This window comes from Camelina sativa, chromosome 20 (assembly GCF_000633955.1).
Source record: "Camelina sativa cultivar DH55 chromosome 20, Cs, whole genome shotgun sequence".
In the NCBI taxonomy this organism is placed as follows: domain Eukaryota; kingdom Viridiplantae; phylum Streptophyta; class Magnoliopsida; order Brassicales; family Brassicaceae; genus Camelina; species Camelina sativa.
This window is the reverse complement of record NC_025704.1, coordinates 23,667,588-23,691,167: the sequence shown is the minus strand read 5'-3', so window position 1 is coordinate 23,691,167 and position 23,580 is coordinate 23,667,588. Positions and strand designations below refer to the sequence as shown.

Sequence of the window (23,580 nt, the reverse complement as noted above, 5' to 3'; positions counted from 1 at the left end):
AAATAAAAGTGACGGCAAAGCCCGTATATGCCTAATTAAAACGAAATTATACAAAAGAGAAAACGAAAAAAGACAAAAAAAAAACAAGAAAGTGCCAACTACACCACAACCCACGCGTTGCGTGGGGAAGCACCTAGTCTAAAAGGAAAGAAGACTTTTAGGGTCAAGGACTTAGAGGTTTCAGTCTATATACTATTAGCTAAGAAGCATGGTGGTACAACATCAACCAGAGGATATAATTTCTCAAATTTGGGAAGCAAAATTGTTCCTTAATATGTGGTTCAGGTTCTATACCCTCATGCTTGTATTGAAATAAATAATTACTGTAGGTAGAAATAAATACTGTAGGTATTACATAGAGTGATAGAAATAAATAACCCTCTGGTTGTATAGAAATAAATAATTGTTCCTTATTACATAGAGTGATGAGAGGTTTGTATTGAAATAACTAATTACTGTAGGTAGAAATAAATAACACTGACAGTCTGACACTAACCAAATGGTCTCGTAGCGATTATATTCTTATCGTCCGTTGTTCTTATTTATTTAAGACGTGTTTCTTTTTGAAGTTGGTGTGATTAGGTCCTGCTTAACCGTTTGATTTGATGTGGTTGGGTACGGTTTCCCCCACCCTATTCAATGGAATGGAGAGTATAAGTCAAAGTCTCAAGGAATTCTCTTTTTTTCTACATAAATCTTTCTAAGGGTTCCACCAAAATCCCATCATTCTGACTTTAGAATAAACAAACAAACCACGTAACGTAATCCGTATGCATTCATGATTCACCATAACGTGTCAGGTGCGAAAGCAAGCTTGTAAACGATGGAGCAATTACTCACTCAATTTGTAGTGACTACTCAAAATTCTAGAACTTTGATTTTTATGCTAACTTATTTGGATAAAAGACAGCAAAACACACACAGAAGTAGCAACATCCAATGATTATATGCCACTACAACTCTCTCATTTCCATTTCGGGCGAATCGACTTTGTCCACATCAAAGTAGAACTAATAATAAATAGACTTATCCAAAAGGCAACACACTAAAAGTCTAAAAGCAAAACATATCTAATCCAAAAAACACCTAAACCCCCAAAATATAGACAGCATAAAAGCATCCTCAAGCTTCAGCTGATCATTAACTATTCTCTTCTCTCTTTTTTATTCACACCCAAGTCCCATTGTTTTTTTTTGGTTCACCAAATGGAATTTAATCTTCCATTTCCATTAGAGGGTCTTAGAGAAACAGGACCAACTGCTTTCTTGACGAAAACATACAACATGGTGGAGGATTCAAGCACAAACAACATAGTTTCATGGAGCAGAGACAACAACAGCTTCATCGTTTGGGAACCAGAGACTTTCGCCCTAATTTGTCTCCCTAGATGCTTTAAGCACAACAATTTTTCCAGCTTTGTTAGACAGCTCAATACTTATGTGTGTAACTTCTTGGAATTTTGGTCTTGGTTCTTTGGATCTTCATTAGAAAACTAAATGTTTTGTTTTACTTATCTGTAGGGGTTTAAGAAGGTTAATACAGAGAGATGGGAATTTTCAAATGAGTATTTTCTGAAGGGACAGAGAAATCTTCTTAAGAACATCAAGAGAAGAAAGACTTCATCATCTCAAACACACACACAGTCACTAGAAGGCGGTAGATTTGGACTAGAAGGAGAGATTGAGGAGCTGAGAAGTGACAGAGTAGCTCTAGTATTAGAACTTGAGAGACTGAGACGAAAACAAGAAACCATGAGGACATATCTTCATTCGATGGAAGAGAAACTGAAAGTCACAGAAGTGAAGCAAGAAATGATGATGGATTTCTTGCTTAAAAAGATTAAGAAACCTAGTTTTTTTAAAGGCACAAGGAAACGTAAGATGCAAGGATTCAAGAATCGAGAGCGAAGGCAAGAGGTTCATGAAACGATTGTTAAAGCTGAGCCGGAAGAGTATGTTAATGATACTGCTGATCAATATGGAGGTAGGTGTGTTTGCTTATGGCGATGAGCTTCACATAGCTTCATTGGAGGATCAAGGACAAGAAGGGGATGAAATGGAAACGGATAGTGAAGGAATCTGGAAGGGTTTTGTGTTAAGTGAAGAGATGTGTGATATAGGGGAATGTTTGATATAGCTTTATTAAAATTAAAGTATTTTGGGAGTTTTTATATATTTTTCATCTATAATTGATTTCATATGCACAATAGTATATAGAAAACCACTAGGTTACGTTCTAGGCCTCTAGCAATCTCATATACAATAACTTAGACCAACTCCAATGGTTGCCTCTATATTTTACTCCAAATATAGAAATCTCTAAAAATAGAGTAGAGGTTTAGGGCATCTCCAATGGTACTTTATATCTTACTCCAAACTCTATATTTGGAGTAAAATCATCTCCAATGCTACTCTATATTCTACTTTGGAATAACACTGCTCATTTCTCTATTTTTAGAGTAGAACTTTTTTATTTACAAAGTAATCCCTCAATTATCATATCTTACCATTTTATACCTAAAAACATTATTTAATAGGAATTTGCACTTATATAATTTTATAGAAAAAACAAATTTATTATGTTAAATTAAAACACAACAATAACATATATTTAACTTAGAAAATAGAATGACATAACAAACATTAAATATAAAATACATAACTAGTGCCATAAATTAAAATAGAAATAGAAATCTCAAATAAAAACAAGTTGTTACCAAAATAAACTTAATACATCATAAACTAGTAATTAATAATCCGGTAAATCGCTTCCGGATCCATTAAGGTTATCAAAATATTGCTCGAATGAAATAGGTGCTGAAGGAGCTTGTTGATCAACCCGTTTCTTTAAGACTTTTGCTTGCTCAGATTGAATATAGACACGAATACTTGGATCTTCTATTGAGCTTAAGTCTTGATATAAAACTTTGTTTTCTGCCCTAAATTTTTTCAGTGCTAAATTCTCACTTTGAAGCTCCAAATATTGTTGTCTTTGTTCACTTGTCTTTTTTAGTTGCAACAAAAGTTGTATATTTCCTTCTTCTAAAATCTTGATAACATTTGATGTTTGGTCATCATTTTTTCTTTTTAGTTTAGATTTTTTCACTTCACTTGGTCATTGAGATGAAGATCCGTCAATACCGTCATCTTCTTCATCTAAATTAAGAGAAAATGAAGACAAACCTGGAGATGCTTGTGTAACGAAATCAGGGGTAGGATTTTCTGACTCTGAAGATGTATATCCGAAACCGCATGGATTTGGTATCTTTCTAGCCGGGGTGACACCATCTTTAAACTTTTCAATGTCTTTAACAATGTTCCATACATGATCAAACTTCCAACCAGATTTGAATCTTGTGTCTTGCATTAGCATTTCTTTTGCTTGATTGAACTGCATAAAAATTAAAAATTAAAATAAATAACAACTTAAACAATGATAAGTAATTTAAAAATTTTACACAAGACTCACAATATCATCACTTGAAGCACCACTTTGACATTTTTTTTCACATTGTTTGATGCATGCATGCAGTTTTCTTGTTGCTTTCTCAATATTTTGAAATCAACATTGGAGAGATTTTTTCCATTCTTGAAAGCTTCCGCCACACGATCCCAGAAATGATCGGGTGATTGATAATGACCTGTAATTGGATCTTGAGAAATTTCTAGGTAGACTTGACATAAAAATTTATCTTCTTCTTTAGTATAACCAGAAGAACGATTACCAGACATTTTTTTAAGAAAATAAGAGAAGGTGAAGATGTGTTTATAATTTTGTGGAATAGTTGATTGGAAATAAAAATGAAAGATGGTATATATATATATATATATATATATATATATTTTTCAAGGTTCTCACATTTTTAAATCATTGTCAGATGAATTAACAATACAATGACAAAGTTATTATAAGATTCTCACGCTAGCCATGACAAGATTTGACATTACAATGACAAAGTGGTGCCAAAATTCTCATATTTCTTATTTCACATNACATTTAACTTAGAAAATAGAATGACATAACAAGCATTAAATATAAAATACATAACTAGTGCCATAAACTAAAATAGAAATCGAAAACTCAAATAAAAACAAGTTGTTACCAAAATAAACTTAATACATCATAAACTAGTGATTAATAATCCGGTAAATCGCTTCCCGATCCTTTAAGGTTATAAAAATATTGCCCGTATGAAGTAGATCCCGAAGGAGCTTGTTGATCAACCCGTTTCTTTAAGATTTTTGCTTGCTCAGATTGAATATAGGCACAAATACTTGGATCTTCTATTGAGCTTAAGTCTTGATATAAAACTTTGTTTTCTGCCCTAAGTTTTTTCAGTGCTAAATTCTCACTTTGAAGCTCCAAATGTTGTTGTCTTTGTTCACTTGGCTTTTTTAGTTGCTCCAAAAGTTGTCTATTCCCTTCTTATAAAGTCTTGATCACATTTGATGTTTGGTCATCATTTTTTCTTTTTAGTTTAGATTTTTTCACTCCACTTGATCGTTGAGATGAAGATCCACCAATACCGTCATCTTCTTCATCTAAATTAAGAGAAAATGAAGACAAACCTGGAGATGCTTGTGTAACGGAATCAGGGGTAGGATTTTCTGACTCTGAAGATGTATATCCGAAACCGCATGGATTTGGTATCTTTCTAGCCGGGGTGACACCATCTTTAAACTTTTCAATGTCTTTAACAATGTTCCATACATGATCAAACTTCCAACCAGATTTGAATCTTGTGTCTTGCATTAGCATTTCTTTTGCTTGATTGAACTGCATAAAAATTAAAAATTAAAATAAATAACAACTTAAACAATGATAAGTAATTTAAAAATTTTACACAAGACTCACAATATCATCACTTGAAGCACCACTTTGACATTTTTTTTCACATTGTTTGATGCATGCATGCAGTTTTCTTGTTGCTTTCTCAATATTTTGAAATCAACATTGGAGAGATTTTTTCCATTCTTGAAAGCTTCCGCCACACGATCCCAGAAATGATCGGGTGATTGATAATGACCTGTAATTGGATCTTGAGAAATTTCTAGGTAGACTTGACATAAAAATTTATCTTCTTCTTTAGTATAACCAGAAGAACGATTACCAGACATTTTTTTAAGAAAATAAGAGAAGGTGAAGATGTGTTTATAATTTTGTGGAATAGTTGATTGGAAATAAAAATGAAAGATGGTATATATATATATATATATATATATATATATTTTTCAAGGTTCTCACATTTTTAAATCATTGTCAGATGAATTAACAATACAATGACAAAGTTATTATAAGATTCTCACGCTAGCCATGACAAGATTTGACATTACAATGACAAAGTGGTGCCAAAATTCTCATATTTCTTATTTCACATACTAAGATTTGACAATACAAGATTGTATCAATTTTTTCATTCATTATAAGAATGAATGATGGTACAATGACAAAAGGATATCAAGATTCTCACGTTTCTCATTCTTTTTTTTTGTCAAATTACTTGGTTTTCATTCATTCATGGAAACAAAGTACAAAGAGGTGGATTCCAAGATCCAACGTTTGTACACAATACATAAAGGCATTCTCCAATGCCATACAAAGAAAATTAAAAGAGATCGACAAAATATCCAAGAGAGCTTTGAGGCAAGAGCTAGAAGGCAATTTACCACATGTGAGGTCAAGGTTTGTCGACAATTCATCCACAATAGGCTCAATGGAGAACATGATGGTCACTTTCAAGCATTGACTAGATGACGTTGATAAGGTGGTCTTAGCGACCGGGTGGAGTTTGGAGTAAACTTGCTAGACATGTTAGATGTTGGTTGTTGGCCGAGAGAACTCTAGAACCATGTCAGATGTTGGTTGTTGGCCGAGAGAACTCTCACGTTTCTCATTCAATTATGTAAAAATATAATAATACAATGACAAATTGTGACAATCCTATATATTTTATATTTTTATAAATACCAATATAACTCTACAGTGGTCATAAAATATTTCTACTCATATCACTATCCTCACCTTAGTTTTTGTTTCTCTCAAAATGAACTTTAATTTTAATAATTTACCAGATTTTCATAATTCATCATCTTCTTCAGACGATGATGAAAATATGGAAATTCTCAATAGTCTCGACCAAGAAGACCAAGCTATACATCTTGCTATCGCTAATAACAACTCGATCATCCAATACCTTCTCAACCGACAAAGCAGCAATGCAATCCATGGTGGCTCAGTTCAAGGATGCTCTTTCATACACCGTGATCGAGAAAATGCACATTATAGACTATTCAGTGATTACTTTTCGGAGAATCCAGTCTATAATGATGCTATGTTTCGTAGAAGGTACCGTATGTCTCGTTCCCTATTCCTTCGTATTATTAATGCAGTTGAAGATTATGACAACTACTTCACACAGAGAAGAGATACATTTGGTAGATTAGGATTATCATCCCTTCAGAAAGGAACGGCTGTATTTCGAATGCTAGCTTATGGGCTACCAGCGGAAGCGACAGACGAGTATGTTAAGATAGGCGAATCAACAGCAATCGAAAGCATGAATAGATTTTGTCGAGCCATAGTGGAAATATTTTCGGAGCAATATTTGCGATCACCAACAGCTAATGACGTTGCCAGACTTTTTTACATTGGTGAAAACGAGGTTTTCCAGGGATGTTAGGTAGTTTAGATTGCATGCATTGAAAGTGAAAAAATTGTCCTACCGCTTGGGCTGGAAAATATTCGGGTCATAGTGGATAACTAACTATAATTCTTGAAGCTGTGGCAGATTATGATCTTTGGATATGGCATGCATATTTTGGAATGCCGGGAACCAATAATGACATCAATGTACTGGAGTCTTCCCATTTATTCTCCAATCTCGCTCAAGGTATTGCTCCTCCTGCTCATTATATCATTCAAGGAAAAGACTATAATATGGGTTATTATTTAGCTGATGGTATATATCCGAAGTGGTCTACCATAGTGCAAACTATTCACGAGCCAAGATGTCCTAAAAAAAGGTATTTTGCTACAAAACAAGAAGCATATAGAAAATATGTAGAACGTGCATTTGGAGTTCTTCAATCGCGTTTTGCAATTGTGAAAAGACTAGCTCGGTTTTGGAAAAAAACTGTGATTCATGATATAATGACTAAATGTATAATTTTACATAACATGATAATCGAAGATGAGCGTGATCTTAATGCATCAATTGAAGCTGGAAGAGAAGCTCCAGCACCCGAGGTTGAAATAGCGGATGATGAAAATACTCGATTTCAAGAATTTCTTGCTCGATATAGAGAAATCAAAGATAGAGACGCTCATTTTTCACTTCGAAACGCTTTAATTAATCATTTGTGGGAAAAGTACACTAATGATAGTGTTTAAACAAAAAAATGTATTAGTCATTTATTTTCTATTTATGAGATGTAATAAAAATTTATTTTCAAGTTTAATTTTAATAATATTTTAATTTTATTGATTTTTTTGTTAAAATTTAAATAAGTGGACATAATTTGTAGATTTTAGAACTAAAAGGCTATATGAGAAATTAAGAACAAGATAAACATATATGATAAATTTAAAATATTTGTTTTAGAGTAAGAAATAGTCAATAGAGTAAACCATTGGAGTAATACACATGCATTATAGGGCCAACTTAAAAATAACCAAAAAAGTTACCGTCTATGTTCAATTTTTTTAAAAATAAACATTATTTATATATAATTTTTATTAAAAAAATTGCATTTAGGCTTTAAATACCACTAGATCGAGCACTAGTGATTTCTAATTAGTAAAAGCGCATTAGCCTATCTATAGTAATAATATACTATTTTTTATTTAAATTTGACATTGTTCTAGTGCAAATGCACTCCTTGCACGTGCCTATCGCTGCCACTATTAATAAATTTTACGAAAAAGACACTAATACAAATGATTTGAGGGGCTATATCAATATTTTGAAAAGTGTATTTGTTGGTGTCTACAACTTACACACCAAGTTTAAATAATCTATTATAATAAAGTAGGGTTACACCCTTTAAGAATACCCTAATTAGCTGCCACGTGTCTTAACTACATTCTCTGTTTTCCCCCGAGCTCATTCCTCTTTTTCTCTCGTCTAACTCGTTGGGCTTTATCTACACGATTTCGTCATATTTCTGCATTGTTTTAGTGGGCTTGAACTGTATGGGCCTGGCAATTTTCGCCTTCCTCTCAAACTGCTACTGACCAGATCTCCGAGTTCTGTATTCTTCCTTTCCTCGCCTCTCTCTCTTTCCCACTCCTCCTCCCTTTTCTGTTCAACTCCGTCATGACCCGATTCCGCCAGCACCGATTCGTACGAGTTCCTTATTCTCCAGCTGAATCCGAGAAAACATCTTCGTCCACGCAAAGGAGAAGCCCGATTCGCGCATCCAAATGCAGGAGAACCTCATACAACTTTTGTCATTTCCTTCTCTTGAAGCAAGGTGACTCTTATTCGCTTCAAAGTTTTGGTTATATTTTTTCGTAAGTCGATTTCTGTGACGAATCTCATTGGATGTTACTTGAACATAATTTTTGCTTAAATTATTTACTTCCCTTTAAAAAATTAGAGATCCCTCATTTTAATCCCTCTGTTAATGGTCCACCACATTATTCTGAGTTGATATTAGGTTATTCACTTCTCTCGCTTATGATCCTTAGTTATTAACCAAATTCTACCTTGATTACATGCTTCTACTTAATCTTTAATAATAGATATTCGTGTTTTCCTAATAATATTCCTGACTATCTGTTTCTCCTTAATTGTACTGTCGGTTACGATACAACCTTCTTGATCTTATTTATACCCTGATAATATGCCTTTCCTTAATTGGTAAATCCCATTACCTCCGGGATTTTTAATTCATTCCTGATTCTTTGCCTTTCCTTAATTGTTTATTCCGTTACGATAACACAGCTCTGTTCTTTTTAGAACCCCGATTGAAAGCCATACCTTTTATATATATAGTTCATTTCATCCCCCACTAAAATAACAAACCAGACAACCGTTTCTTTAACCTACTTAAACACAAATGAGTTCTAAAGACTGTCCTTCAGACAGCCCTGCTTTCTCCTATGTCAAGCTGGCTGAAATTGTTGAGTCCATAGACACACCAACCATTGTCATCCGGCTACTCCATTTCTGGGATGCCCGCGACTTCAAACGCAACAACCTTCTTCTTAGTGTTGAGTGTCTTCTTCTGGATGAGGAGGTCCATATTTTATGCTTTATGAATCCTAACAATGCCCTATGTTGGTTTTTTATTAACAAAAATCCAACTATTTATTTTTCCCTAATTTATAATCTCTCAATTGTTTAGGCTAATGTTATACAAGCATCCATCCACCCACGGCGCCTTCATAAGTTTAGATCAACCCTCAAACAGGGTTGCCTATTCATGATATCTAATTTCGATGTCAGGAAGCAACCAAATTCCTACCGCCTTACTGACCATGCGTACAAGATTGTTTTCAATGACCACACCACAATGGATTCTGTTGAACCCGACGAATTCCCTATTCCCCAAGAGTATTTTTGTATTCGAAACTACAAGGACATCCAATCCTTCGTGGGAAAAGGGGAGATCTTACCAGGTACGTACTAAATATATATTAATAAGTGGTTTGTATATCATGGTTCGTATATCATGATCTAATATGTCCTTCACTCATTGCCCCCTAGATATTGTTGCCCAAGTGACATGTATTCGGAATGCCGATAAGGTTGACGAAACCACAACTCCACCTAAGACAACCTCAAACCTTATTCTTACATGTGTATTTGACAGGTATTAATTATCTTCAACCTCCTATCATTGCCTTACTATTCAAATCCTAATTTATTGTGCTTCTCAGTGGGGAAACCGGTTATGTCTCCGTCTGGGAGAACCAAGCAACTAAGGCCCGTGGAGAGGTCGAGCTTCAAGAAGAGCCTATTGTAGTCATTGTCACTGGTGTGAACCCCAAAAACTTGCGAGGTACGTCTATTTCCTTATATTTATTTCGCTGACACTGTAAAATGTGTTAAGCCTCCTTCACCCTTATTTTTGCTAGCTATTTATCTGTCATGGTTATATTTACTCACTATTTTCAATACAACTCTACCTTAGGCAACCTATATCTCAATGCTACTGCCTCTACCAGATTTTTTTGGAATGTTGACAACACCATTACTGAAGACTTCCGGAAAAGGTAGAAACATATTCTGCCCATTTACAAACTCGGAAAATAGTTTCAGTCGCCATCCAAACTAACATTGGCATTCCCGTTTTGATCTGCAGCCCTTTTTACCAAAAAGAACTAATTCCTACTATTGAAAACACCACTCCCGTGTTTGTTCCTTCTGAGATTCAAAGCATTTCCCAAATCCTAGCTTATGTTGATGAGCAAAGCGGGCAGGTTGACCTCCTCACCCTCATGCCTCCAACTGTTTGTTTTTGAGAAATGTTATTAACGAGTTTCCATTTAAACTGCCAGGAGAAAATGTTCTGGTGCAAGGCAAAGGTCGTTGACTTGATTTTAAGCAGTGGGTGGTTCTTCATATCATGCACGACCTGCTTTAAGAAAATGGAAACATCAGGTGATACACTAAGATGTGCTGGGACATGCGACACAGATACGTCTATTGGTCGGCTACGGTAACCAACATTTTTGTCACTCGTCTTTATGGACCTTTGTATGTATCTTATATAACGTCCTTATCACCTTTCTGTTCTGTAGGTTTTTTATAGTTATTCAAGAAGAAAGCAAGGTTACACCATCGGCCGAATTGTCAACATTCATCCAATAGTAGGCGAGTTGTACTACTTGAGACTGCTTCTAGGCGTGGTCATAGGACCAACAAGTTATGACGACATTCTAACAGTAGATGGAATCGTGTACGAGAACTTCAAAGATGCGTGTTTGGCCAGGGGTATGCTTGATGGAGATAAAGAATGGATAGAAGCATTAGAGGAAACTCGTCAGTGGGGTTTCCCATGCCAGCTGCGTAGTCTCTTTGTGACACTCTTAATCTATAGTTATGTTAGTAGCCCATTGAATTTGTGGAACCATTGTTGGCGGTATATGGGAGATGATATTGAGCACACGCAAGGGAAAAAACTAAAGCTCCCTAAACTTCACCTCAGAGAGGAGCAACTAAAGAACTACACATTGCTAGAGATTGAGAAAATCCTGCAGCAACACGACAAAACACTTGCAGACTTCCCGGATATGCCATTGCCAGACAAAGAGATGATGAAAGAGCTTAATAATTCATATCTTATAGAAGAGCTAGGTTACGACGAGGACGAACAACAAACAGAGCATGATCGTTTATTTGGCAGTTTGAATCAGGAACAGAGAATGGTCTTCGATGGAGTGATGGACTCCCTAGAAAATGGAGACGGCATATTCTTCTTCCTTAATGGACCAGGGGGTACTGGGAAGACGTACTTATACACAACATTAATAACAAAGTTAAGAGCTATGAAGAAGGTGGTATTGCCAGTTGCATCCTCAGGCATTGCAGCTTTGCTTCTCCCAGGAGGCCGAACAGCCCACTCAAGATTCAAAATACCAATAAACCTCCACGAGCATTCTATGTGTGATATCAGAAAAGGATCAATGCTTGCTGAGCTGTTAAGGAAAACAGATTTGATCATTTGGGATGAGGCACCTATGACGCATCGTTTTGCGTTTGAGGCGGTAGACAGATCAATGCGGGATCTTTTAGCAGAAGATGATCCCAAAGCAATGCATAAACTCTTTGGAGGCAAGACAGTATTACTTGGTGGCGATTTCCGGCAAATCCTACCCGTTATAACAGGAGGAAGTCGGCAAGACACGGTCTTAGCAACAATAAACAGATCATACCTGTGGGATTCATGTAACTTCTATAGCCTGACCCAGAATATGCGTCTAAAAGTCGATGAGATCAAATTTGCTCAGTGGATACTTCAAGTTGGGGATGGAACAGCACCAAAAAGAGAACAACATAGAAATAGCTACGACGAGGTTGACGACATCAAAATAAATAGAGCACTTCTGTTACACAACGGCGACAAACGGATTGCACAATTAGCGGCTGATGTATATACGGATTTCACGAACTCGTACCTAGACAGAGAATACATAACAAAGAGGGCGATTCTAACTCCAAAGAATGACACTGCTCATGAACTCAATATGTTTCTCCAAAACAAGATCCCAGGCGACGCCAAAACATATTTGAGTTTCGACAGTATAGAGATGGATGGGGATTCAACCGACTCAGATGAGCTGTTATACCCAGCAGAATTTCTAAACTCACTCAAAATCTCAGGAATGCCAGATCATTGTTTGGAACTGAAAATAGGCTCTCCAATTATGCTCATACGAAACTTGAATCAGAAAGAAGGACTTTGCAATGGAACAAGGCTAATAGTTACACGATTGGGGACCAGAGTCATTGAAGCAGAGATATTAACTGGGATAGCAGTTGGAAACAAGGTGGTCATCCCAAGGATAATACTGTCTCCACCTGATGAGAAGTGGCCATTCAAATTAAAAAGACGCCAATTCCCTCTTCGTTTGAGCTATGCAATGACTATTAATAAAAGTCAAGGGCAAAGTTTGGAACAAGTGGGCTTATATTTGCCTAAACCAGTTTTCAGTCATGGACAACTGTATGTGGCCCTATCCCGAGTAACATCAGAAGCAGGACTGAAGGTCCTAAACATGGAGGAGGAGGCAACACATACAATTAAAAACATTGTATACAAAGAAGTATTCAACAACACCAAAGCCAGTAGGTGACAGCAGGTATTCTTATGCATGGTTCTCATCGTCCTCTATTCTTCTTTGAAACAAAAGAAGAAAATATATCTTCAGACAATCTACAGATGCGTACTTCTTCGTCAGCTTTCGCCAACTGTTTCAATGAGAACAGAATATTGAAAAAAAACGAAAACAAAGGCTGAAGAGAGGATAGACAGCGAGAGTATCTGGTATGAACTTCTTCTCTTAACTCTTATTTGAAATGCAGACTCTATTAGTTTATTTACATACCTTTAACGAACAGCGAAGGTGAGAGAGAAAACAGACCACCTTTGTAAGACAAGATATGAAATGATATCAAGAAATGCAAGACATAGGTAAATGAAGATCATCAAATACAGGGAATTAAACACACCAAGAAAGTATCCTTCCTCTGGGGCACACCCAAAGTATCCTTATATTCAATTTATTTAAATATTAACACATCATTTTCATATTTATACCCAATTTCATAGGCACACTACATATACCAGTAAATTGTTTTCCTTGTGGGGGTACACTCCAACTAGATATCCCACTAAATGGAGGATACATTACTACATAATCGTCAGCCATTACGTGAACTACAACTTAAGAAAGAGATGAGAATGGAGAGACATCAAGTCTCAACTAAAGTGTCCTCCCAAGGTTTTATTATATGATTTCTCTAACTTCAAATTCATTAAGCAATAGATGTATCTCTATTCTGTAGGGAAGACATTAATGTGTTAACCACACTGGAGGAATTTGCCAGAATATTATAGTGGATATTGAGAGGACAGTCTCTCCCCAGACATAGCGGTACCCACCGTGAACTGGGTTAACAAAGGTATTAGTTCCCCAAATAAACAAACGAAGCCAAAACAAGGGCCCAAAATAGCGGTAAAACAAAAAACTGTCCAACATATAGGCCTAAAATACTTGTCATAAACATTCAGAACTCACAATAAAAGCAACCAAGAGAAGGTGAAAATAACATTGTGGGAAAACATTATGGGTGGAAAAAAACAACCACTGAAAATAATTAACCATAACGCAATGGGAAAAACAAAAAAAACATTATAATTTATTAAAAACAAAAACACCTACAATTAATAGAAAATAGAAAAGGGGAAAAAACCAAAATTGCAAATCTATCATACTCCTAATATTAATATAACCCACGCAACACGTGGGATTTTACCTAGTAGTTGATAAGACAATAACATCAATAATACTTTCGATTTTATTTAGTTCTGCCTTTAACCATATATATCTTGAAGTTTCATCAATACGTAACGTATCAGACAAACAGATGCAAAATGTAGCAAATAATTGGAGTGATGTTTTGAACACCATCTTTTTTTTTGTTGAATGATCGTCAACCATTTTTAAGAGACGGTAGCTTAAAAAAGTCAAATAATTTGGTTGGGCCAAGGTAAAAGCCCACAGACTTACTCGGCCACATTTCACCCCTGATTGACTGTTCAAAGACGTTACTACCCACAAACTTTTGGTACGCAAATTAATCGAACCAAAAATATTGAATTATAAGCGAACCAAAAATATCAAATCGAAATCAAATCGGAATTTTAAAATTTCCCGAAGTCCAAATAGAAATGAAATACTCTGTAACTGTAACCAAACCGGAAAACATCTGAAAAAATCTTAGCTTTAGAACCAGATCCGAATCAGAAATCAGAATCGAACCAAACCGATTTCAAAAACCAAAAAAAAATCAGAACCGAATATAAACGAACCAAAACCAATTCCAAATATCCAGAGTCCAGACCTAGCTCGAACCATAAAAGTGTTATTACATTTAGAGCATCTTTATAGGGGAACTATTTTGGGTGTTCTTAGAGTAAATATATTATGAAAATAATGTAAGATCAGTAGTTAAGATCTTTGGTTAAAAAGTTAGTTATTGGGGGAACATGTTTAAGATCATAAGATTTAATAATATAATAATGTTAAATATATTATAATTATAAAAACTTATAAAATAACATTTAAGTTGCAAACTTATAAAACTTTTACTAAAATTCAGAATACAATACCAAAATTTTATAAAACAAAAAAACATTAAAAAAAGAAAAAAAAACAAACATATTACTTAATTAAAGCACACAAACATTTTATTTAATTAATATATAGTTTAATGTCCAAATTTATTCTATATATTCTCAATCAAATCCTCTTTTAATTTGTGAAAAATTGTTTACAAAAAATAATATTCATTCACACCTTGCCACATCAGCTTATAACTGAATCAAGAACAATTCTACATTAAGAATTGATCTTGGTGTTTTTATGCCATTATTCATTATTTTTCTAATTTTTTTGGACTAAGAACACTCTTTGTCTTATGCTTATAAAGATGGCCTTAGAGACAAATTTAAATCTTTTTATCATAGTCTCTCATAGTCATCATAGCTATACTATATGCTGTCAAATTTTTAAAAATCAACTTTATGAAATACGCGAAACTATATATATAAATAAGTTTAAGTCGGTTACATGTATCGATCAAAACGCGTGACGAAAATATATATTCTGATATCTCCCCCATGTGCTTTCCCTCGATATAATTTTTCAAAAATAATTAAGAATATTGATTGCACGTACTCGCCACGTCATTTTCATGACTTTTTAATAGTTTTATAAACCTTATCCTGATATCCTCATTTGTACCATTTGATCTTCCCCCAAAATTAAGCTTTTTTAATTTTATACGTTACCAAAAATTAATTAATTACCTCCATCTTAGGCATAATCATCTCCCTAATTACGCGTTAAACCTTGTAATAAACACCGCATTTATCAAATACATTCCAAAAATTACTTACAACATTTCTATAAATTGCTTTACTAATTATCCAACTAAAAACATTAACCCCTTTAAAGATACCATTATCCATCTAATTTACTACGTGTCTATTTTTACTAACCTCATTTGATCACAAGAATGGGAAAGAAAATATCCAAAATTGTCTCATCCACTCGTTCCGAGACACGTGTCCATACCAAAAGGGTAAAATCGTAAACTTACCCTCCTACAAGATTCTCTTTATAGCTCTTCCTTCTCATCATTTTTTTTTTTTTGTTTTTGCTAAAAATCTGTAGAATTTTTCCGAGAATCACTGAGAAAAAATGCTGGCTGTGTTCGAGAAGACGGTGGCGAACAGCCCCGAAGCTTTACAGAGTCCACACTCTTCCGATTCTGCTTACGCTTTGAAAGATGGATCTCTTGCGACTCATTTCTCTTCTGTGAATCCAAACTCCGTCACGCTTAACTTCGGATCTTCTGGATTCGTTGCTTACTCTTTTGATAACCCTGATCCTCGTGTTCCTAGGCCATTCTCAACTCCTTCTTCTTCTCTTTGATTTTTGGTGCTTGATCTCTCTACCGAATCTTTGATTTTTTAAATCCCTAATGTTTCGGTTTCGATTTTTGTTAGTTTCTGGAATCTGTATCGGTTTGATTTGTGTGGTTATGATAGTTTCATTCGCTGTTTCGCTTATGATTTTACTTGGATTGACTTTTTATTTTGTGCTTGCGATCTTGGATTTATGGTTATTTTGGATTGCTTTTGATGATGATGATGATGATGATGATGTTGTAATTTGAGGAGATGATTTAAGATGATTGAAACTGATCTACACTAGTTTTGAGTAATTTGTGGTTGTTGATTTTTGTATATTCGTTTGGTAAATGTGATTTTGGTTTCTTTTTTGAATTTTGGCAGATTATTTACTGTGGTGGATGATATTTTCTGTCTCTTCCAAGGACACATTGAGAATCTTCCTTTTCTGAAGCAGCAGTATGGCCTGAACAAAATCACGAACGAGGCCATCATTGTGATTGAGGCTTACAGGACATTGCGTGATCGAGGCCCTTACCCTGTGGACAAAGTTGTCAGAGATTTCCATGGCAAGTTTGCGTTTATCCTCTTTGATGGTGCTAAGCAAACCGTCTTCTCTGCTGCTGTAAGTAACATTCTTGTCCATTTCTTTATCTCCTTGTTTTAAGTTGGATATATATATATGTAAGCACGTTGTTATTGATTTGACTGGTTTTATCAATGTGCACAGGACGCAGATGGAAGTGTGCCATTCTTCTGGGGTAATGATGCTGAAGGACATCTTGTTCTTTCTGATAACACCGAGATGATGAAGAAAGGTTGCGCTAAATCTTTTGGTCCTTTCCCTAAAGGTAACCATTTCACTTTATAATATGTTTTGACTCTTTTGAAGTTGCCCATCAGAAAGATTGGTATGAGCTATTTATAGTTTGGTAAACCCATAATAGACAACAGCAGAAAAAAGAAACTCTCAAGTCAAACTCAAGATTGATGCTGACTGCTTTATTATGTATTAATAGGTATAGTTTATATAGAGATCCAGTTAGGGGTTTGCTAATTCAACGAGGGTTTTAATTTAGACATAATTTTATATTGATTGAATAGAAAATAACAAGTGGAAAGACTTCCATAGGTCTGTGTGATTGACTAAATGATTACATGGTTTCTTTTGTCTAAAGGTTGCTTCTTTACATCGTCTGGAGGATTGAGGAGCTTCGAGCACCCAAAGAACGAGTTGAAGCCAGTGCCGAGAGTGGACAGCTCAGGAGACGTGTGTGGTGCAACCTTCAAAGTTGACGCTGAGACTAAGAGAGAGAGTACCAAGATGCCTAGAGTCGATAGCTCCCAAAATTGGGCCGGTCATATCTAAACCGGAATCATACATTATCACAAAGCTAAACATCTTCCCTCTCTCGTCTTGTCCCCTCTCTTTCGTTACATGTTTTGAGTTACATTGAGACAATATTTTACACCACAATGTTCTCTCTCTATTGCGTTTATGTACATGTTTGAGTTGGGGATTTGAGAAGGATGTCACGGTTTTGTGAAACTTTGGAACCATAAGACGAGACTTTTGTTTCCCTGTTTTGCGTTACTTAAAATCATAAATAAATACTAAGTTTTTTGTTTCATCGTTTGTGTTGACTATATGCTTCAGTTAAATGTTGAGGTTTATGAAGTTCATAACATATATAAAACTGAATGAATAAACGTTTTATCAATTCAATACCTTTACCGATTACCTTATAACACATCTCTTATTTCTTGTCACCAATCTTACATTGACAAACAAAAACAAAAATCTTACGTTCAAAACCAAAAGCAAAAAATGGCAAAGTCTCTTCTCATGGTAATGATGGTGTCCATAGTAATGCTTTACATGGTTTGTCCGACTTTCTCCCAGATAATCAATCCATATACAGACGAGGTAATAGAAGATGTGGCCGATTCTCCAATTTCAGATTTCGATATTTACGTCGAATCTCCTGATGAAGCTCCACTTGAAGAGGCTGATTCACCCGCAATGGAGTATGACACAGAGCTTGCTAGCCATTACTCGCACAAACAGCTCGATTTTCTTGATGCTTGCATTGAAAAGCAAGGCAAAAAATGCGGAGGTCAGGTTTTCAAGAACATGTTCGCTGAGACTCCTCAAATCACTGATGAATGTTGTCATCATGTATTGAAGATTGGCAAAGATTGTCATCTCGTATGGGTTAAGTTCATATTCACCTCGTATGAGCATAAAAGTTTTGCTTCTAAAGGTATTCCAAAAAGCAAACAGTCATGGAACGATTGTGTGCGTAGAGTTGGGAGCAACATTGGCGCTCCGGTCTCTTTGGAGTATTAAATTGATATTCCCTGATGCTGATGATATGTCTATGCGTTTTTGGTAATTTGATTGTTACCAAATTGTTTTTGCTAATCAAGAAGCGAGAGCAATAAAAATATTTTACAATTTTATACATCATTCATTCGAACTAGTCCAACATAACTAAAAATGCATACGCTTAATGATGTTGCATCCCATCTGTGTTGGAATTTCTTTCTACTTGGGCAAAGTAGAATAATTTTTTTTTTTGTAATCAAGTTCTTTAACTTTAAAAAGGTTAGAACCAGGCGTGTATGTTAAGTCTCCTTTCTCTCGACCACACTCTACACCAAGCTTGCTACTTATTTCTTCACTTCTTGTGGTAACAACACCAAATTGTTCATTTTGAAACTCCATATATCTTCATGCCAATGATATTCTTCTTCTCCGGTTTGTTCACAAGAAAGCAATTTTCATTCTCTTCTATCGTCTTAATTTCTTCACTCATGGCGTCTCTCCATGCATTTCTCTCGAACATTTTTGTATGATTGTGATTTCTTTGATGGGAGAAAACAAGCTTCATGTATTTGAGTCGAATCTTCACACTCCTGCACCATTTGTGCTGTTTGCATCTCACTACTTGACTGATATCTACTTGTAAATTCAGAAGTATCCTCTTCTTCCAACGTCACATGCCTCTCTTGACATCTCCACATTCTCATTTCGGAAAATCATATCTTATTCACATATGATTTTTGCACTCTGTTGAGAATATTTCCCTTTAATTGGAAAACTTTTGTGCACCATTTTTATCGTAATAATCTTCTTTCTCATAACGCGATATCATTTGCGAAACACTACGCAAACATTTTGCCAATCCTGGAACTAGAAAGTCAGGAATATCAGAATGGTCAAGGAGGACGAGGTTAGCGTAAGATCTCTAATGTTCCAATGGAGTTGGAAAGAGGATTGTCTCTGTTCGCAACCATACATAAGTTCTCTCATAGATTTTTCTTGTACCAAATCCCAAGATTCCACGATCACCATTTCGAGAGTTTGTTGTGGTCTTAAAGAAACCAAGCTCGAAGACATCACCGGGACCATTGTTTCTTGCGCTCTTCTTATTTTCTTTAGCCCTTATATAGATTTTTCTTTACACTAATTTTTCAAACTTTTCAAATGTAACTTTCCACGTTCTATGACTTTTCAGCACATCATTTACTTCAACAAACTTTTCTCACTATAAAAACAAACAAAAAAAACATATTATAAGATAAATCTTAATAGCATATCCGGAGAGATTAGTTCCCCCTTGACATCATTTGATCTCTTCCGCGAATATGACATCGAAAATGTGTTGTACTGCACAGTAGATATGTATCAGAGCAGCTAAAATCAGACTCGGACATCTAGATCTACAAACATTTTCGTTTACTCAGAACACTCGAAGAAGAATGCAAGTTTTTGTCAATGTCGTACCTTCATCTTTTGGGATATTCGGCTGATCAACCACGAGGTACTGTAGCGCGTTTAGATCACCAGGACTATAAAACAGTAAATAATAATATAAGAGCAGTTTTCTAAAATTGCCACAATTTCATCAAGGCATCATTGTTCTCGGTACCTTGGTTTCAGGATAAGACACGTAAGTGCCGAAAGAATTGAAGATTTGAGATGGTATCTACGAGAATTTAAAAGCACAAAACGGTTAAAAAGAATGATGATTGTAACTCAACAACTAAGCAGATTCTGGTTGCTTACTCTGATTGATGCATGTCATAGAGGATAGACAGCCCCTCTAAGCAATCAGCAATGCAAGGTTTTACTCCAATTCGTTCCTCTACTCGCCTCTTGCTTGATTCAACTTCTAGTAAATGCAAACCGTCTCGATGTAGCTTCTCTAGTGTCAAAACACAGCTCCAGAATTCTTCCCTGACATCAGCATCACCCATATGCTATACGTTTCAGCAGTCTTTACTTACTACTAGAACCCGAAACACTCATGCTAGCAAGATTTTAAAGTAAAACCTTTCTTCCCTCAATATATACTTACAAGACGTTTCTCAAGGAACGCAATAGAGTGTCCAGTTGATCCATCTGTTGCTGCACAACTGCGTCTTCAATCCCTTTCATGCATCTTAAAGCTCCATAGCTCCCATGATTTTGCATTTCCTATTCTCAAACCCAAACAAAATTCACACATGCAGTTTTTAAATTTATGACAACAAATTCACAAAGATTCCAGCTACCTGTAATCTCTGAATGATAGAAGAAACGTTTCTGAAGAGGGAAGCCCAACGAACTTGAAGTGCATCCCACTTTTCCATCTCCTCCTTTCCTTTTCTGAACTTCTGCTGCCATTTCTTGATTACTGCCTCCATTGGACACTCTAGGAATTTCGCTATTGTAACCTAGAAAGAGACAAGTATGCCTTTGGGTTTAAGCCATCCACCAAAAGGGGTAAATCAAGATGAGAATGCAAACCGACTAATCCCTACTGAATATAACTTTAAGTGCTCTCTATTACAATTTTATTGACTAAAGATGTGATAATGTACATCAAGTTTTCACATCTACAAAGACTAGGATCAGATTCTAATATCTCTGTGAGCATACAACAAAACATAAAGATCAAAAGTGCCATCCATTAGATCGCCAGAATCTGCGAGCATTTTCTGTAGCACGAGCCTTTTTGATCTTCAGAAACAGCTTATAAGCCAATTCTGTTTTGTTTGAAGACATTAATTTACTGCTAAGCCTACTATAAACAAAGCGGTTTGGACAAAACCCTTTACGCATGGCTTCTTCCATCACAAGCACAGCATTATCTAGATGACCAATGATACAGAGCCCATCCACAATATACTCGTAGACTTCCACGTCAGAAGGATATCCACACTCTTGCATTTCGTCCCATACGTTCAACAGCATCCCACATTTTCCAAATCTCGATAGGCGCTTAAGCAACAACTTATATGCGCTTTCTGATACCTTACACCCAGCTTTTCTTGATCTCTGATAGATAACCATTGCAGCGTGTGGTGGACCATAGCTGCAAAGCGGCTTGAGGAAAGAGGTAACGAGCCCTGTGGTGGGAAGAATCCCTCTTGAAAACATCTCTTCAAATATCTCAAGCGCATCAGAAACCTTACGGCCTTTAATGAGCCCAGAAACAAGCTTGGAATACGTTTCCAAGTTAGGTTCACATTCCTCATCCAACATCCTTCGGTAGTACCTCATAGATTCATCAAAATCTCGAGCAGATATGAAATTACAGATCATAGCGTTGTAAACATTAGCGTCGGGAACATTACCCTTGTGCCTTATATTATCAAAGATCTCAACAGAATCATTAATACGACCAGCTCTTCCCAACCCTTCGATAAGGTAGCTGTAAGACAAACAGTCAGGACCAAATCCACTCTCAACCATCTCCTTCAAAACCTTTTCCATTTCTTCAATCTCACCGAGCTTCGACCACCCACTAATCATAATATTATAACTACAACCGTCAAAAGGTATACCACTTTTCTTTGCATTAAACACCGATTTCGCAGCAGTCACATGCGAACGCTCACAGAGACACTGCAACAATGCATTGAAAGACTCAGTATTACATTCCACCCCAAAACTTTCACTTTCCTCAAACAACTCTACCGCTCTACGCACATAATGAACCTTAGTAAAGCTATCCATAGCCATGGTTAAGCACCTCAGATCAGGGTTAACCCCTTCACACACCATTTCCTTTAAAACATCCATCATACAAGAGAAGAACTTTCTCCTTCCTAACGCTCTTAAAATCACACAGTAGCTATCAACATCTTTGGAGACACCAGGCTCACGAATCGCCCAATTGAAAAACGTAACCATCGATTCACCGCTTAGATTGCCTCTATTAACAACGTCAGCCACAATGTCGATACTCAAACCAATACCAAGACTACTCAAACTCCTTTGTATCGCATACTTGCCTTTCAATTTCTGAAGAAACACTCCTCTAATTCTTTCCTCCGGCGACAAAAACGAATCGATACCTACTTGATTCCTCGAAACGGTTTCCTCCTTGGCTTTATTAGATGTAATTGGAAGCAATGAAGATAACTCAGCTAGAACATAACTCTCATCAAGAACAGTATGGTTCAACGGCTCTGACGCTGTGCAAACTGTGCGATTGAGTATGGAACTTGAAACTAGGGTTTCTACATCTATACGATGAACACGACGGAGTGATTCCATGACTAAGTTCCATCTCCTAAGCATAATAATCACTCGATTCCAAAATCTTAAAGTGTTTGTGATTACTGTAAGTTTAACTTAATCACTCCTAAGAGAGAGAAGAAAACAAAGGAAAGATAGAGAGACATGTGTAAAATGAGTGATTAAAGAGAACTTACGAGGAAGATTGAAGAAGCTTCGCTTTGGGAAACTATCAATGGAGAAGAAGAAGAGTAGTGCGAATCGGAAGAGAAGAAGAATGCTTCTACCCGGTTTAGTTAGGGTTACTGCCTTACGGTTTATGTTCGGTTCAATAGATAACCAAACGAAAACCAAAGTGTTGGTTTAGAATGAGAACAAAGTATAGAAAAAAGCATGTTCACAAAAAAAATGCATTTTAAAAATTAAAATTGTTCACAAAAAAAAAGTGTTTTTGTATTTTCAACGCAAATTTTATTAAGGGGTGTTATTGGATTAAGAATTTTAATAGATTTTAATTAACGTTGGATATTAGTTGATTTAGAAGTCTAATGTATTTGTGTGGATTTGAAAGTCATTGATAATGTATTTTTGGTGATTGTTATGGATTTTTTTAAAGTTATTTATAGAAAAAAGGAATTATCTATAAACTATGTTATATCCCAAAATCATATTAAATTAACAACACCCAAACTTTTACACTGGTCATGGAAGAAACAGACATTGAACCCAGAAAAAAAAAGTGTGATTATATCATGAACTCATGAACCCAGAAAAAAAAAAGTTAAAGAACACAAAAAAAAAATTTATCAAAAATAACACAGATCTTATGAATAGATGTGATTATAGATATAAGGTTTGTGGAGGAAGAAACAGACATTGAACCCAAAAAAAAAGTGTGATTATATCATAAACCAAGGAAAAAAA

At 35.6% G+C, this 23,580-nt stretch overlaps 6 protein-coding genes and 1 pseudogene across 6 annotated transcripts; 5 read left to right on the top strand and 2 right to left on the bottom strand.

Annotated features, from left to right (window-relative positions):
• LOC104771532 lies at positions 1,077-2,267 on the top strand (annotated as a pseudogene).
• Positions 6,113-7,389, top strand: LOC104772772. The gene is made up of 2 exons (XM_010497349.1): positions 6,113-6,674; positions 6,788-7,389. The coding sequence occupies exons 1-2, from the start codon at positions 6,113-6,115 to the stop codon at positions 7,387-7,389; spliced, it is 1,164 nt and encodes a 387-aa protein (XP_010495651.1).
• LOC104772771 (ATP-dependent DNA helicase PIF1-like) lies at positions 11,092-12,801 on the top strand. Its single transcript, XM_019241935.1, has one exon. The coding sequence runs from the start codon at positions 11,092-11,094 to the stop codon at positions 12,799-12,801; it is 1,710 nt and encodes a 569-aa protein (XP_019097480.1).
• On the top strand, positions 15,882-17,763 carry LOC104771531 (stem-specific protein TSJT1). The gene is made up of 4 exons (XM_010496065.2): positions 15,882-16,136; positions 16,530-16,770; positions 16,876-16,996; positions 17,324-17,763. The coding sequence occupies exons 1-4, from the start codon at positions 15,934-15,936 to the stop codon at positions 17,512-17,514; spliced, it is 756 nt and encodes a 251-aa protein (XP_010494367.1). The 5' UTR covers positions 15,882-15,933; the 3' UTR covers positions 17,515-17,763.
• LOC104771530 lies at positions 17,941-18,576 on the top strand. Its single transcript, XM_010496064.1, has one exon. The coding sequence runs from the start codon at positions 17,974-17,976 to the stop codon at positions 18,493-18,495; it is 522 nt and encodes a 173-aa protein (XP_010494366.1). The 5' UTR covers positions 17,941-17,973; the 3' UTR covers positions 18,496-18,576.
• Positions 19,619-22,912, bottom strand: LOC104771528 (uncharacterized protein At5g43822-like). Its single transcript, XM_010496062.1, has 7 exons — positions 22,854-22,912; positions 20,706-20,867; positions 20,510-20,628; positions 20,218-20,388; positions 20,081-20,137; positions 19,936-20,000; positions 19,619-19,818 (listed from the first exon to the last, which is right to left on the bottom strand). The coding sequence occupies exons 2-7, from the start codon at positions 20,835-20,837 to the stop codon at positions 19,775-19,777; spliced, it is 588 nt and encodes a 195-aa protein (XP_010494364.1). The 5' UTR covers positions 20,838-20,867; positions 22,854-22,912; the 3' UTR covers positions 19,619-19,774.
• On the bottom strand, positions 20,955-22,913 carry LOC104771529 (putative pentatricopeptide repeat-containing protein At5g43820). The gene has a single exon (XM_010496063.2). It carries the CDS (start codon positions 22,717-22,719, stop codon positions 21,088-21,090), a length of 1,632 nt encoding a protein of 543 aa, XP_010494365.1. The 5' UTR covers positions 22,720-22,913; the 3' UTR covers positions 20,955-21,087.

Coding starts and splice junctions, on each gene's coding strand:
- LOC104771531 (XM_010496065.2), top strand. CDS start 15,934: ATGCTGGCTGTGTTCGAGAAGACGGTGGCGAACAGCCCCGAAGCTTTA. Junction 16,771..16,875: donor AAACCGTCTTCTCTGCTGCT/GTAAGTAACATT, acceptor CAATGTGCACAG/GACGCAGATGGAAGTGTGCC. Junction 16,997..17,323: donor TTTTGGTCCTTTCCCTAAAG/GTAACCATTTCA, acceptor TTTTGTCTAAAG/GTTGCTTCTTTACATCGTCT.
- LOC104771530 (XM_010496064.1), top strand. CDS start 17,974: ATGGCAAAGTCTCTTCTCATGGTAATGATGGTGTCCATAGTAATGCTT.
- LOC104771529 (XM_010496063.2), bottom strand. CDS start 22,719: ATGCTTAGGAGATGGAACTTAGTCATGGAATCACTCCGTCGTGTTCAT.
- LOC104771528 (XM_010496062.1), bottom strand. CDS start 20,837: ATGGAGGCAGTAATCAAGAAATGGCAGCAGAAGTTCAGAAAAGGAAAG. Junction 20,389..20,509: donor CGTTCCTTGAGAAACGTCTT/GTAAGTATATAT, acceptor TGCTGATGTCAG/GGAAGAATTCTGGAGCTGTG. Junction 20,138..20,217: donor TATGACATGCATCAATCAGA/GTAAGCAACCAG, acceptor AAATTCTCGTAG/ATACCATCTCAAATCTTCAA.
- LOC104772771 (XM_019241935.1), top strand. CDS start 11,092: ATGGGAGATGATATTGAGCACACGCAAGGGAAAAAACTAAAGCTCCCT.
- LOC104772772 (XM_010497349.1), top strand. CDS start 6,113: ATGGAAATTCTCAATAGTCTCGACCAAGAAGACCAAGCTATACATCTT. Junction 6,675..6,787: donor AAACGAGGTTTTCCAGGGAT/GTTAGGTAGTTT, acceptor AAGCTGTGGCAG/ATTATGATCTTTGGATATGG.